We start from the raw sequence: 16285 nt of genomic DNA, 5'->3' as shown, positions 1-16285 counted from the left end.
TTTATCTGTTAAAAACCCCTGTAACATCCAGATTATTAAGTTCACATTGCAACAGAGGCTCAAGTTTGGAAAGGCTGACACACTTGGTGAGGTGACCAAGCTAGGAGGTACACAGGCATGATGGCCCCAGAGGCCGACCTCCCTTGCTCCAAATGGGAAGCAGCCAAGTCACAGCTCCTTGACAGACTGGGACCTGTGCACGGCGAGGGCCCACAGCGAGGAGAGAAGGGAGGGGCAGATGACTGTTTCCATCAAAGTCACTCAGATGGTGGAAGATTAACTAGACTCTCACTCTTATTCATTCAACACCTTTCGTTTTATAAATGTGAGAAAAACTAAGATAAGCAGAAGACAAGTCCTCCAGGAGCCTATACCCAGATTTGGGAAACAAGGCACCACACATGGAAAACAAAACAGAAGCCAAAGTTAACATGGGTGTGAGTGAGGAGTCAGGGAAATCAGGGGGCTGGACCCGGGGGAGCTCACAGCCAGCGGGGCCGCGTGCACAGGCTGTCCAGGCTGGACGAGACGAGCTGGGCAGGAGGAAGCGCACAAAGGCCAAGGGACTTGGGCTGACTCGCAAGTGGCGTTAGTTCCGAGTGCCGATTCCTGACTGACACGAGGAAGTTCTAAGTTCCTACATAATCATGGGTGGGTTAGTGGCTGCTCAGCCTGGCCTGCGTGACAGAGACTATCTGGTCCTAGAACAAACCAGCCTGTGTATGCACTCAGCAGTTCAAAAGCATCTGTTGAGGGAAAACTGTAAGTGCTACTGTGCTAAGTATGAATACAGCCAGCCATGGGTCTGGCCTTCACGGAGTTTACAATTTTATTACAAAGTTTCCAAAGTAAAAATTTAAATGACCAAGTTCAATATTTGAGGCTTAATAAGAAGAAATCAGGCATTAGTCTGTACACCTCACTGGCATCCTCTCAGAGGTCCTGGCAGCCATTATTATGGGCTTAACGTTTAATGCCCACAAAGAGGACCTTCTACACAGCATGCCTCCTGGTGGTCTAAATCCCACCCACTCCTCCTGGACTTTATGCCTCTAGAAGAATTACTGGACTCTTCAGAACTTCTTCAGTAACCTGCCTTTCAGGCAGTTTAAGGATGGTCAATGTTTTCCTTCCACATTGCATCGGTCATATCATAAAATTACTTCTTTGCAATCATATGAAGTTTGAATACTTACACTGTTTCTGAAGACTTGGAATTCTTGTGTTCTTAAATCGATCTTTGCCACCTTACTTAAGTTAAACCTGAAATTAAAAAACACACATAATTCTTTGTGAATAGCATCATAGTTAAAGCGGCTGCAGAATAATTACCAAGACTGTGTTTACCTTTCAGCAGATTTTGAGATCAATATTATCAGATTAACAGCCTTCAAAAAGCAGCTACAACTTACAGTTGATTCTTCAGTTTTAAAACTAAAATATTTTGAAAGGCTCCACCTGCTTCCTCTTTATATTGTTGTAGGAAGGAGTTCTACATGATTCCTTCTTGTCTTAAACTGGAAGCTCTTCCAGATGCTTAATGTAATATCTCGTTCTCTCCCTAGAACGTTCTCTCAACTTCAATTATAGATGCAAGATTTCTCTAAGCAAATCTACTGTTTATGAGCTGCAATAAAGCTCCAATACTTTGGCCACCCAATGCAAAGAGCCAACTCAGTAGAAAAGACCCTGATGTCTGGAAAGATTGAGGGCAGGAGAAGCAGGAGACAGAGGATGAGATGGCTGGATGGCATCACCAACTCAATGGACGTGAGTTTGAGCAAACTCTGGTAATAGTGAAGGACAGGGAAGCCTGGTGTGCTGCTGTTCATGGGGTTGCAAAAAGTCAGACACGAGTTAGTGACGGAACAACACTGACAACTTTCTATCAGACAAAAGATTTGGAGGTAAATGCTCGTGAGACTCCAGAACACCTTCTGTGGGATACAGACAATCCAGAGTGCTGTGGCCACAAAGGAGTCAATCCTGTGTAATCATTAATTTAAGAACATCCTGACGTTTCTACTTTATAGACAATAATATACCTGTAGTCCATGCGGTCACAAAGAGTCCGAAAGACTTAGCAACTGAACAACAACCAAGTTTTAAATGTGTAAATGATCATTCACGGTTCACATGGAAACATTCTGATGATATGAAGTAATGCTTACCTTGATATTAACTTATCTATAAAGATGGAAGGGCTGGAATATAAAGCCAGGGGGATAAACTGAATATAGACGGGAACATCTGCAGGGTTTTCTAACATAATCTCTTCTTCCTTAAACAAAATAAAGAGGTGGTAAGTGAAAGATCTGCCCCATTAGAAAGAAGAGCAGATACTTCATCACACTATGACACATTTCCAAAGGCCCATGGCACTCTGGATACTCACTGAAGAGCAGTTTGTATTAGTGAGGGGAAACCTCACGAGCCGGGGGGAGCTGAGGAGGGATGGCCAGGAGAGCTCGGCGGAAACTTTTGACAGGATGTTTTTCTGAAGGTCTGTATTTACTTCAAACGTAGCGCTCAATCTAGAAGACACAATTTGTAAGTCACTGTATCAAATGGAAATGCCTGAGTTTTCTCAATACAGGCGATTCTATTAGGCTTGTGTACTTGAGAAATTTTATTCTGGCCTTGAATAAACACAGGTTTACCTGCTCCTAACATTCTACTCTGTTTTCACAGACACATATGAAGAGGTCTCTATTTCGGCACGGAGAGCAAACCATCTATCACCGATCACCTGCACTGTTTCCATACTGAATGTGCAAGTGACCAGCCAGGCATATCCAGATGACAGGATATAATGGGGATCCTAAAGATCCTGCATGTTTAGTGGAAAGATCTAGATACCAACAGCAGCTAAATATTTCAGTTGAACTAATGAGAAGGCAGCACACTGCTTGGCATATGGCTCCTTTCCCACTTGAGAAAAAAACCCACAAAGTCTTACTCTGCAATGAAGATGTCAGTTGAAACGATAATATATATGAGGGTTTTGTGTAGACATATATATGAAGCAATATTCAGGACCTCATCTGACTATTTCTCTACTTAGAAGTGTTTATAAACCAGCTGTTTAGAACTCAGAACACATTCCCTATGGAAACAGTACTACAGAGGGGGCTAAACACTGAAGCCTATTTTATACTGTAAGAGCACTGAATTATGGTACCATAATGTTGGTGAGAGTACCAGTTTTATAAGAATACTGGTACTGAATTTTCTGTGATATGCCTGTTGACAAGTTAACACAGAGGCAGGAGTGGGGAGAATGCCACGTTCACTATGCAGCTGTGACCTGGTAGCTCAGGGCAGGCCGGGAGCCTGGGTCTTCAGTGGGGAACCCTAGGCTCACAGAGACAAAGGCAGGGGTTTCGGTGGTTGGGAGGTGAAGAGGTTCCTTGGCAGGTGAGCCAAGGGCAGCACTACCAGTCATTTATTCATAACTGGGTGTTAAAATACAGAGGCGACCTGTATTCCATGTCCATCATGGAAACTGGAGAACCAACGAGTGTCTGAATTAGTGTTCTCTTAATGGAGAAGGTAATGGCACCCCACTCCAGTACTCTTGCCTGGAAAATCCCATGGATGGAGGAGCCTGGTAGGCTGCAGTCCACGGGGTCACTAAGAGTCGGACAGGACTGCGCGACTTCACTTTCACTTTTCACTTTCATGCACTGGAGAAGGAAACGGCAACCCACTCCAGTGTTCTCGCCTGGAGAATCCCAGGGACGGGGGAGCCTGGTGGGCTGTCGTCTATGGGGTCGCACAGAGTCGGACACGACTGAAGTGACTTAGCAGCAGCAGCAGTAGCAGTGAGTTCATTAGAAGAAGTCTCTTTGTACTAATTTTAACCATTTTAAAGGTAAAATTTACCTCTCTTTTTGCCTTAAGAAAACCCTTCACAGCAGGTAGTCCAGATACACAGAAACCTGCAGATCTGACTGTTCATGGCTTGAAAATACTATGTTAGAATAAACTGGAAGATTTTGATGATGCTGACAAATATATTTCAAATTAGCCAATGGAGAAGAACAGTGTTCATCAGTTTTCAAGTCAAATTGTCTTTGGAAGTACACAGAAAGGTCAAATTCCTAAATTGCTACGTATAAATGTGTCTTTGCTTCTGAATCCAGGTATGGTACTGATCTGTCAATGTGAACACTCTCCACCTGAACCCTAGCAGATTCAGCACTCGAAAGGGAGGAGGCAGTTCTCTGCACAAGGAGCAGAGACACTCCTCCTATGGTGAGGTTCAACTTTTAAAGTCTTTCCTTGCTTTGAACAGAGGTCAGAGGCAGGTAGACTCTTTCTTATGCAAATAGCTGTCTGCTATGGAAGCTGGGCTTTCCTGGTGGCTCAGATGCTAAAGAATCCACCTGCATGAGGAGACCCAGGGTCAGTCCCTGGGTATGGAAGATTCCCTGGAGAAGGGAATCGCTACCTACTCCAGTATTCTTGTTTAGAGAATCCCATGAACAGAAGAGCCTGGCAGGCTACAGTCCATGGGGTTGCAGAGTTGAACATGACTGATCCACTAAGCACAACACAGAACTCATCCTACACAAGGACAACTTCGTCGAGTTTCTGTGACTTTCCATCTAGAGCACTGGAAATAAAGACAAAAATGGTAGCGTGTGTCCTTCTGAGAAATACACAATCACAATGGCCATTCAAGATGTTTCAGTATGGTTTTCTGAAGATTAGGCACATTTTTGGCACTACAGAGAAATAAAATAACCAAATACGGGAATAACTTTAGATAATCATGTTTCAAACTGGTAAAGGCAGCTCAAACACTTACATACAGCAAAACCGCTTACCTGTGACCTGAGTTTTCCTTTATTCCCATCCATCCCTTGAACAGGCTTTGATGCAAATCCCAGTCAGTGTCCCAGGCATCTTCCTGCATGGCTATGCCAGGCTGGACTTTGGGTTCAGCTAAAACACAGGGACAAATGGTATGACATACTCTGCCCCTCAAATGATTTCTACAGCATCGAGATGTAGGGGTGGGCTTTAGAAGCAGCAGCCTATCATTAACGGGAGTACCTTGGGGAGGGAGTGAAGGCGTGAGAGAACAGTAAGATGACTTACATTTGGACAGAAAAGGCAAGCCGACATAGCAATGATCCCCGCACTGCAATCCAGGATCAAAGTAAATGTTTGCAATCTATAAAGGGGCACAGGAGAACCATGAATCCCCAATCCATGGAAGGTCACAATAACAAAGGACAAAAAGATGGGAATCTGCAAATACAACGCGTTCAAACCTTTGATTTTTTCCCTGGCTCCAAGTCTTCCTTATTACCCCGCAATCGTTTGTAGTAAAAACGCACATCTTCTGACAAAGATCGTATCTGTTGGATCTTTACCTTCTGTGAGAAGGAATTCATAATATTTAAACTCTGATGAACTATTTTCCCCTGAAGGAAGAAAACAAACAAATTCATTTGTAAATGGCTGGATTTTCTTCAGAACACACACTTTACAACAGACAGACATATTTACGGAAGGCCAAAGCTCAAAGGACCCTTAGAACATTCAAAAGTTGATAAGCTTTAAATCTGTAATCAGAGGCCCTCCTCTGAATATATGTATTTCATTGTTGTTTTTAAGGCCTGTTACAGAGAAACTGGCAGGTCAAATCTCTGCAATTAGGTAAAAATGAATTAAAGTAAAAGTGCTCACATAACAAAGGTGCAGAACTAGCTTTGAATGAAGGAAACAGTCACTATCAGTTTGTTAAGAAAGGTTTGTTTATACCAAGGCCAGGCTCCCTTAAAAGTTACCAAATTCAGGATGAAATAATTATAAAATCACTGAATTCTAAAAATCCAAAGCTAAACGAGAAACAAAAAAAAAAAAATCAGATTTTTCTCAGAAAAAGTATTTTCTTTATATAAAAAAAATACTATCTGTGCCAAAGAGAAATTAGACATCTTTTAAAAACATAGGTTAGCTGGCATCGTATTAAAATGAAGCACACAGATTAAATCATTACATTACCAATGACCGTGCTTATCAGCTGTCTCTTCCTGTGACAGGGTACCAATTTTACTTTTTTTTAATAGAGAGATTTATTTTTTTGTCATGGAGCACACCATGTTCCCTGACCAGGGATCAAACGCATGCCCCTGCATTGGGAGTGTTGAGTCTTAACCACTGGACTGTCAGGGAAGTCCCAGGGTGCCAGATTAAAAAATATATATGTGATTGAAATAATCATCAATAAGAATCATATTATAACCTTTTCCTTTTTTTTGTTGAATACAGAACCAGAATCTTATAGCCTGATTCCTAGATTTTTAGAGAAGTCTGAAACGATCAGGGCTTCCCAGGTGGCACCAGTGGTAACTAATCTGCTTGCCAATACCGGAGATGCAACAGACTGGCCCCTGGGGGGGAAAGATTCACTGGAGGAGGAAATGGCAACCCACTCCAGTATTCTTGCCTGGAGAATCCCTTGGACAGAGGAGCCTGAGCGCCTAAAATGATCAGACCCACTGGTCTAAAATTTGGTATTAAAAGACAAAGAAATTAAGAGAATGCATAGTAAAAAGAGTTCAATGATGGTGAAAAGTGAAAGCGAAAGTCGCTGGGCTGTATCTGACTCTTTGTGACCCCATGGACTATATAGCCGATGGAATTCTCCAGGTCAGAATACTGGAGTGGGTATCCTTTCCCTTCTCCAGGGGATCTTCCCAATCCAGGGATTGAACCCAGGTCTCCCGCACTGCAGGTGGATTCTTTACCAGCGGAGCCACAAGGGAAGCCCAAGAATACTGGAGTGCATAGCCTGTTCCTTCTGTAGTGAATCTTCCTGACCAAGGATCGAACCGGGGTCTCCTGCATTTGTAGGCGGATTCTTTACCAACTGAGCTATCAGGGAATGTGGTGAGATTAAGTCTAACTCTTATTATATACAGTTTAACCAGAGTAAAACGCAGTAGAAAGAAAGATAATTAACAAGTCTACAAATTAACTGTCTTACTGGAAAGGAAGGTGGAAGAACCATGTGCTTTGGGAAGCAAGTCAGAGAACCCACTGCGATCACAGCCTTCACGGGAATTGTTAGGATCTGTGGAGGGAAGAAACAAACCACAGAGAAATAAGTGTGTAAGTCCTAGACTGACCTGGCAGTTGTTGCACTATTTTAGGAGATTTAAAACAACCAATCTTGGGACTTACATGAGCAATAACCAACTGGTAAGCAAAATTAAAATCACCCATGGATACTGTTTAATCTATCCATGTATTGCACAAAATGCACTGAAATACCTTTCCATGTGCTTCTCAGTGGTTCACTGAAAACAAGGTAAACAAGACCAAACAACGGGGAAGGAATGAAGAACAGATTTTTCATAATACGGGTGATTTTGCAGATTATTAATTTAAAAAGGAAAGTCTGACTATACTCTTAAAACAATGCATGAAAAATCCAGCATTTTTAAAAGCTACATAGCTCTCTACTCTTTTGTACGTAATAAATTAATGTCAACCTGATTTTTTAAAAAAACGAGCTGAATATTCCAGGTTTTTCTCAACTCACACCCTATTTGGAACTCACAAGAATACTTTGCTAAGGAAATGTACTTATTTTTATCAAAAGTGATAAATGCGATTCCTCACTTTCAGAGATAATTAATTTTACATACTCCCAATATATCATTTATTACTAAAAGACCAATTCTATTTATTCTGAATGAGTCTGCTTTCATGGGGGGCAGGGGTTGTATGTGCTGAAAACAGGCAGGAGAACAAAGGTAGCTTGCTGAATTCAGTAGTGCTCAACTTCCCAAGAACTTTAAAAGAACACATAAAAATATTTAGACTTGGCAGAAACACATCCCTTCAAAAATCTCATTGAATGCAACATGTCAATCCCACAAAGTCTTTAAAAAGTTCACTGATTTTCATTTGGTTCCTGACTTAGAATGACTCATGTAAACATAATTGTGCGAACTCAAATTAAGATATGATTTCCTGATTGTATCTTCCTTTTTGGCAATGTTACACAGCAGGATATTTATGACCGCAGAAAGAGAGAGAGCTAACCTCAAGAATTTCAGCCAGGGTCCATGTAATGCTACAGCCATTTGTAAGCCATTCTAACAGCAAATCTAAAAGTGCCAAATGCATTTTTCTGAAGTTGCTTTTAGTCAAGAGATTCAGGTTTTATCAGAAAACTATGAGCTAGTGAAAACCATTATTTTGTAAACTATTCCCAGAAGCTTAAGCTTTTAAAAGTATCAAAGTGGTAAACTGTAACTTTTTGAATAAACTTGGTTCTCTGTTTCTATAAAAACAAAAAAAATGACTGACTTTTTCAGAAAGACCCCACTGACCTGAATCCCTGTAAATACAGTCCTTACCTCGTAGTCTGTCGTGATCTGTATAGCCCCATCATGAATTCCTTCCAGTTTTTTTGCAGTAAGTTTGACTCTGAACACTGCAAAGTATCCTGAAGCTAGTATTACCTGTATGGAGTAGAAAGTACATCCCTCATTAGCCTTGCTAATTGAAGTTTTCTATTAAAATGGAAAAGAAAGCTACAAAAACCCTTCAGTTTTAAATCAGTGTTAACTCATATAGGTTAGGAATTCAAAATCCTAACAAGCTAACACAGAATTAACACACCATCATGTACAAAGATCTCAAAATAAATAACGCCCATGTCTGGATGTTTACCTATTATACTTACTCCATGGGCTACTGAGAAAGCTGGTTCCCCGAGGAGCAGCTGAATTCTCAGCTGCTAAGCTGCGGGGGTGGGGTGTGTGGGCCTCACCCCCAGTCATGTACCTGCATGGTCAAAGCGGGCGCAGGCTACAGCAGCAGGATGCAGCCTCCCCCCCTTTCAGAAGCCACACCAGGGCACAAGTACATGCAAAGCTGGTCCTGCTCCCAGTTCTGAATTCAGTTTTGGCGTGTTAATACCCATGTCTTCAGATCAACTGAGACTGGGTCACACGAAAACATCAAAAGATCAAGGAAAGAAGGAAAAGTTAAGCAATGCAATTTTGAAAGAAAGCAGAACGTAGAACGTGGATCTCACTTATTTTCTCAAGCTATCTGCTGATATTTCTGGTGCTTAATCTTTTCAATCGAGAAACTTCCGAAAAACCGTGAAATTCATTTTGTGAAGTTGTCCTTTAGTCAGTAGTAGTTATACTTTACCTGGAATTTACATTGACCACCAAATAACAAATGCGGGTGCACCGAACGCACCCACCTTCCCCCTTCGGAAGCATTTCTAGGTTGGTTTTGTGCAATTCTACTGTTTTCATCGTGACTCTGACCACCCCAATCAGAGCATGTGTCTGAAGAGCATGGAGAGTTGCTGACAGTGCGTGTTTCATAAGGAACAGGACGCTAATTTATTTCATCTGTTTGGCTTTTTGGAAAACAGCTGGACAACAGTTGAAAGTTTACAACTTAAACTTTACAAATTACAAACTTAAAAAAAATCTACATTTTGCGGAGTTGTTATTTTGAAGCTAGCAACTCACTACAACTTCCTATTTTAAGTAAGGAAGGGTTCATAAAAATGATCTCATCTTTCTATCCCTTGGTTCTTATATTTATGTAGTTTCTTTTTAAGTTTTTATCTTGTACTGGGGTACAGCCCACTAACAATGCTGAGAGTGTTTCAGGTGCACAGAGAAGGGACTCAGCCAGGCACATACATGTATCCTCATCAAACTCCCCTCCCAGCCAGGCTGCTACAAAACAGAGAGCAGAGTTCCCTTGCTCTACAGCAGGCCCTTGGCGGTTATCCACTTTAAATATAGCAGTGTGTACATGCCCATCTCTTATATTTATATAGTTTTATATAAAAGTAAATTCTAAAACCCCAAAGTTGCCAGCAGGTTCCATGTTACTGAGTGGACCCCTCAAATTTAAATAAGTGTTAACATGTGCTATTGTAGGAGGAAATGATCCGGAGTCCTGAGAGTATTAATTTATCCTGTACTATGAAAAACAGTATAATTCAGCCATCTCGGATTAGATCTACATACATTAGATCTACTTTAACCTCATTGTTGAAATGAACACATTAATAGCTGGTCTCATTATTATCCTTTTTCAGCATTCTATTTGTATTAAAAATAAAACCTCAGCTGGAGTGACAAATATTACTTGTCATGGGCATATTCTTTTTTGTTTTAAAAGGAGACTTTATTTATGAGTCAAATTTAAAACATTATAAATTATTAAAATGCAAATACCCAACACCCATGCATCCATCACAGTATCTGATTATGGAGCTTGAATGCCACACAGGTGCGATTAAAATAGACATTATCCAGTATACACATTATCCAGTACTGTTTCCCACTTTTTCATAAATCCTTTTTCAAATTTTTTACATACAATCCTACTTACAGCTTATCTGTTTTAATATGCAATCATAAAATCGCGACTTTATACATTTGGTTGTTTCTGGTTATCTGGAATTATTAATACTGCTATCACAAACATCTGCATTCTCACCGCTCCTGGCTCTTTAAATGACTTCCACAGGAAGAAGTCCCAGGAGTGGTATACATTGCCAAATTATTCTCTAAAAAACCTGTTTTGGGGAATCTTTCTCCTTCAAGATGTTTATATCCATCTTTATGGCCTATGGCGTTGCACGGAAAGGTCTTTGTCAACAATCCCTGTGCATAAGGACATCTGCTTTTCCTTCTGTAAAACTGCCATGAGAAGCTGTACCCTAACCTTCAGAGGAGGTTATATTCTGTTCCTTCCAAGTCGCACAGGTGATCCTACTAACTCTGCTCTGAGTAAGTTTAAACTCTGAGATTCCTTTTCAGCAGTGGTGAGGGCCTAGACTGATACATTCACTTGCTCTTGTCTCGCGTACTTTTATGACCAACCGTACGTAACAGAGTAAAAGTGTATGAGGAGAGCCACACAGAGATCAAACAAATGATGTTTGTCTCACTGATACTCTCCTCCAGTCAATACAGAGAACTGAACAGAAATATCACTGCAGAACTGAAAACAACTTCTACTCATGTGCAGGGGTCTTTCTTTCGCCTAGAGAACTGAATGAACAGAGTTCGTTGAGCACCCATGGAAACTGCTCCTGTCTAATGGTAACTGTGCTGTTTCTTAACTCCTTCAAGTCTCAAGTGCTATTATGAAAGGAGTGAGTCTGAGCAGATTACCTATGGGGTCCTCTCCACATCAAATAGCCAATGCTGTTATGAACCTCATAATATTCTGAGGAGGGACCTCCCTGGTCATCCAGTGGCTAAGACTCTGTGCTCCCAATGCAGGGGGCCTGGGTTTGATCCCTGGTCAGGGAACTAGATCCCACTTGCCACAGCTAAGAGTTCACATGCTGCCACTAAGACCCAGCACAGTCAAATAAATAAATTAATATTAAAAATAATATCATGAGGAATAGTCTTCTACTTGAGATTTAGACACACATCTAAGTTTAAGGAAACAATAGAAAAGCTTACTTACTGATGACTGGTCTGATAGAGAGGATTTTTCAAACTCTGGAAGGCTTGAGATGACTGTAGTTCTGTTGCCTCTTTCAGTGGCTACGAGTTCTATTGATAAACCATCTCCTATAATATGCCAGCTTTTTACAGCCAACTTAAAAGAGAAAGATATGGAAGCAATCATTGCAGCACTAGCATAAAATCTCTACATGTGACTCAGAATAACAACAGATTTTTCTTACCTCAATTGGGTTGCTGTTTATAATGGCAAATAAAATATTACTTGCTTCCGTCGCACTCAGTATACCAAAATCTATGAAACGCTCTTCTATTTTGGGGGGTAATACAAAGTACTGGAAAGACAGAAAAGAACTAGATTAGATGTAAAGTTACACTTATGTAACAGTAACACTTCAAGAAAAAGTAACTGTATTAAGGTACACTACGGTTCCTACATTTTATGTAAATATACACGTACATAATACATAATTAAGAACTTTGTATAATGGAAGTATTTTGAGTACTAGGTAAGATTAAGTGGAGCCCAGGAGATTTAGGCAAAAAGTCCCCAGTCTCAGCAAACTTCACGCGTTCATGAAAGCAGTTTTAAGCCAGTAATCATTTAAGCAGAAGAAATATAGACGGAGTGTCAGTGGTATGATACCGAAGGTCCCTTTGGTTCTAAAGTTCTTAGTGATGCTAGGTTTTTGGAGGACCACACTTCTATCTTTTTGCTTTCTTTTCATCTTTTACCTCAGTTTTCTTTCTTTCCCAAGCTTCTTTCATGGATTACCCTAAGGACAGCTTTGCTTGGATTTCCCCTGCCCCGCTTGGCTTATTTTCTATATTAGAAAGACTTCTGTTTCCTTTCCTGCCGTTACTTAGATGACTATTCCATCTGTGTCTTTCTACCAGATTCCCTCTTTCTTATCTGATTCTTCTCTTCAGGCTTGTGTTTTCAGTTTTGGTCACCTCTTCCCTACATAATTCCCTTTCACTTGCCCTGTAGTATTTTTTAAAATTTTTTTGCTTATTATGTTCCTTCTGCTTAGTTTGTTTTTAGCTTGCCCATGACTGTAACAATTTAAAAGCAAAATCAAGAGGAGTGGACCTGATCTAAACAGAGGTGTAGCTAGGGAAGTCAACTGTGTCATGAGGAGATATGGCTGCTGGGAGGGTGAACATCTTGGAAGCACAGACTAGGGAGGAATTAGAACAACTTGTTAAGTATAAAAAAACAGCAAAATTTAAGTGTCTGCAATAAAACTACTTAATAGTAGCTGAAAAAAACAAAGATGTGGAGGGAGTTTAAATTTTAAAAGGTAGATAACATACTTACGTCTAAAAAACCTGTATATACCCGCACAGGTAAGTGAAACTTAGAGGCATTGGTAATAAGTAAAATGTTGTTATCTATGTGCATGGATGATGTGGACGGCATAAAAAATAAAGTAAAAATGTAGCCTGATCCGCTGGGAAGAATTAAGACTGGTTTGCTGAAGTTGTGAACCTAGGGGATGATGGGAGAGAAAAAAAGCATGTCAGTACCATTTGCTTGGTAGACTGGTAAAATCCAAAGTATGAGGGGTCAGAAACATACTTTAAACATTGTTTTGGCTTCTTCTGGTAGCAACACATCATGAATGAGGATCGCAAAGCTGAAAGTGTTAGTAAGGTAAATTGGCCTTTCCACAGGATCAGCAGGACTGTCTCGAATGTGAAATAATGTTGCAGCGTGATCAAATCCCAAATAACTATTTGAAAAAAACAGAAACAAATCGTGTTTATTTTCACATGGTAATTTATAATGCAAGTTCTTCAGTGGTGAGTAATAATTTACATTTAGCAGTAAGGACTGTTGTTAGAGGATTCAGACTATAAATATTTTAGTGATTGACCATATGATTTAAAAGAAAATTCATTATAGTGTAATAAAAAGAACTATTTGCTACTACATTATATGTGACCAAACAATGAACATCAAGAATGTACTAACAAAAAAAAGTTTTAAGCTATTTAAAAGAAAAACCATGTTTATCATTCAGTCGCAACCAGCTTTGTTAAAACAAGTCCCTACTAAGCTGGCCATGAAACTATTACTGGTTAAAGTAGAAAGTGAACTACATATATTATTACCTGTTTGTAAAAAGCTATAATTTTAGAACAGTGTTTAATAGGTTTATAAAAGAATAAAAATGATTTTGTTTCAAGTGACAATATACTTTAATAAACAAGCTATAGTCATTTGCATGTTACAAAAATAATTACAGAAACAAAATGCTTCAAGTGATTTAAAAATCACAGTTCACTTTTCTATTGTATTATGGAATCATTAGGATTTCATTTAAGCCCAAATCATATCATCCCATTTACTTTCTTCTTAAAGTAAAAAAATAAAATAAAAAATGAACAAAATACAGAAGATTTTTCTCCTTTATGGCTGAAGTTTTTTAAATACTTAATTCCATGGAGTTTATGTGAATTTGCCTACTGCTTCTGCTAAAGTCACAGAGCAGGAAAACAGAATTTACTGATTAGTAAAAAAAAAGTTACAAAGTTTATTTAGAACAGAAACTCACCCATCTAAAACCTCTGCTTGATAAGGTATTTCAAGTTTAGAATAACTCTTTTCCTTTGCTTTCACAGTGATTTTCCCAGAAAACTGAGATGGTTTTTTTGCCTTTGATGCTGAAAGGAAGCACAGAAGATATCTGCCACCTTCCACTACCAACGCGTTTACATAGAGGAGAAGGAGGGTGACTCTGTGTGGACGGATCGAAATCTTAAAAAGACGGTGAGCTTTCAAACTGGCACACAGAATACAGTGACAACATTTTAAGTCAAATATCACACTTTCCATTCAAAAATGGAAAGATATTTCAATTTTCCTGTAATGGGATAAATAGGTAAGGAACTAGCAAGTGAACACCATTCAGGAGGGAAAACACTATAATCTGAGCTATTTCTCTATTACCATAAGTTTTGGCTTTACACACAACAGGGATTCTCAACCTTGGTGCTGTTTCTCTGCTGGCGGGGTGGGGGGTGCGGTGGGTGGTGGGGTGGCTGTCCTGTGTACTGCGGGATGTTGGGCAGTGCCGTCAAGACAGCCTCTATCTGCGAGACATCAGCTGCATTACCCAAAAGTGTCTGCAGATGTTGCCAAATGTCTCCAAATTGAGAACTGCTGGTTCACAGCTGATTAAGAAATGACATTTCTTGTGTGGTCAGAATCTTGCTATAAATACCGATAAAGTAGCCTGGTGCAAGAAATGCCAAGAGTTATGAGATATATACTCTCCCTGCCATCATACTGTTCTCACAGATGAAGTTAAAACCTTTAAATTTTGGATCACTTCTGATTTTCCTTCTGGAATTACAGAAATAGTTGGATTCAATCTGGGTACCCAATAGATGTTCCTTTCAAAGCAAATAAAGACGCCGTTTATGTTTATCTCCTTTAAAGTACTTCAGGAACACTTCCACTTATGAGAAGAATTTTATATGTAGGTTCTGCAAATGTGTGTTATCCAACTTTAGCATAAAAAAGGAACAAAATAATGATATGACATCTAGTATGTGGCTACGTACAGACAGTGTGAATTCAGATTTTTAAACCTCCCATTAAGCCCCATTTCTTTCTCTTACTGTACAGCCATTTCTGGATGCTTTTTTTTTTGCTCTTTATTTTGACATAAGGCTGATAACAAGGGTCATAATTTAGGCATTTCATAGTACCTTATCAAGTTATATTTTAGCAAATGAAGTGGTCAAAGTGTCAAGAAGATTCAGTTAAAAATCATAAGGAATCATGACTTCATGAGTCAAATGATTACATGGTAAGTCAGCACTGCAGAGTGAATATTCATGGCACGTTCTGAAATGTTTATGTTTTTTATTTTTATAATTAGTTAATTAATTTGGCTGTGCTGTGGGGCTTGTGGAATCTTAGCTTCCCAACCAGGACTGAACCAGGGCTATGGCAGTAAAAGTGCTGAATCCTAACCACTGGACCGCCAGGGAATTCCCCCTGAACATTTTCAAAGTTAAGTAAAAAGTGCATTTCTTGATGGATGATTTTCACAGGAATCTCAGTGGTAAAACCATTTGTATTGTAATCTAGGGGTGGTGGTGGGGGAGGAGGGAGCAAGTGGGAAGTGGAGGGATTTCTCCATGATAATGAAAACTACTTTCAAAGATGAGGGGGAGGAGAAGCGGAGGAAACCTCTCCCACCTTCACCTTGAGCTTCTTGAAAAATGGGCCCTTGCAGAATAAATCTGCCAGTTTTTATAGTAAATAAATAAAAAGCACTTTTAAGAAATGTAGCACTTACTTTAAAAGATGCCTTCTCTTGTCTTTGTGCTGAATTTTACACAGTTTCTTTAAGAAACACTTATTTTAGACTCTGTGATCTCAGAAGTGGTGCCACCCCTGACATCCATTTCCCTGTGGGAGCAGCCACCAGCTGTCAGCACAGGAGCACCGCTGCACTGCCCTAGCGTGCGCCCTGCCTTCTTGGACTTACCAGACCTGTCTGCTCTGAGGGCCAGAAACTCTTTCTCAGTAAGGGAAGACAATGTACCTGCTGATACTGACACTGGTAACTGGCGGTCATGGCTGGTGTCTTAGCAACACAGAAGACCACTCATCACACATGCGGAAATATCTGTGCCATCAAGCCTTCTGCAATACTGATTATTTTTTGACAGCTGGTTTTTGAAAGTGCGCCATGTGTATAATCTCAATTTCTTCAGGCGTTCTCTCTGAGCTCGTAGGATGAATGCTGTGTTGGCAGCCAAGTGTGCAGCTGCTC

General features: G+C 40.0%; 1 protein-coding gene across 1 annotated transcript in view; it reads right to left on the bottom strand.

Moving 5' to 3' along the window:
• TMEM131 (transmembrane protein 131) overlaps nucleotides 1–16285 on the bottom strand; it is a 177621-nt gene that overhangs the window by 28284 nt on the left and 133052 nt on the right. The window contains exons 13-25 of the mRNA XM_015094508.3: nucleotides 14051–14159; nucleotides 13072–13225; nucleotides 12811–12981; nucleotides 11714–11824; nucleotides 11491–11625; nucleotides 8385–8489; nucleotides 7004–7090; nucleotides 5283–5435; nucleotides 5107–5182; nucleotides 4833–4950; nucleotides 2396–2534; nucleotides 2172–2281; nucleotides 1197–1263 (exon numbers count right to left, since the gene is read on the bottom strand). Of these exons, the coding sequence (XP_014949994.2) occupies nucleotides 1197–1263; nucleotides 2172–2281; nucleotides 2396–2534; nucleotides 4833–4950; nucleotides 5107–5182; nucleotides 5283–5435; nucleotides 7004–7090; nucleotides 8385–8489; nucleotides 11491–11625; nucleotides 11714–11824; nucleotides 12811–12981; nucleotides 13072–13225; nucleotides 14051–14159 (1535 nt within the window). The remainder of the gene's footprint in view (nucleotides 1–1196; nucleotides 1264–2171; nucleotides 2282–2395; nucleotides 2535–4832; nucleotides 4951–5106; nucleotides 5183–5282; nucleotides 5436–7003; nucleotides 7091–8384; nucleotides 8490–11490; nucleotides 11626–11713; nucleotides 11825–12810; nucleotides 12982–13071; nucleotides 13226–14050; nucleotides 14160–16285) is intronic.

Source organism: Ovis aries, chromosome 3 (genome assembly GCF_016772045.2).
Source record: "Ovis aries strain OAR_USU_Benz2616 breed Rambouillet chromosome 3, ARS-UI_Ramb_v3.0, whole genome shotgun sequence".
NCBI lineage: Eukaryota > Metazoa > Chordata > Mammalia > Artiodactyla > Bovidae > Ovis > Ovis aries.
Note: the sequence above shows the minus strand (reverse complement) of the source record. Positions and strands in the feature narration are given on the sequence as shown.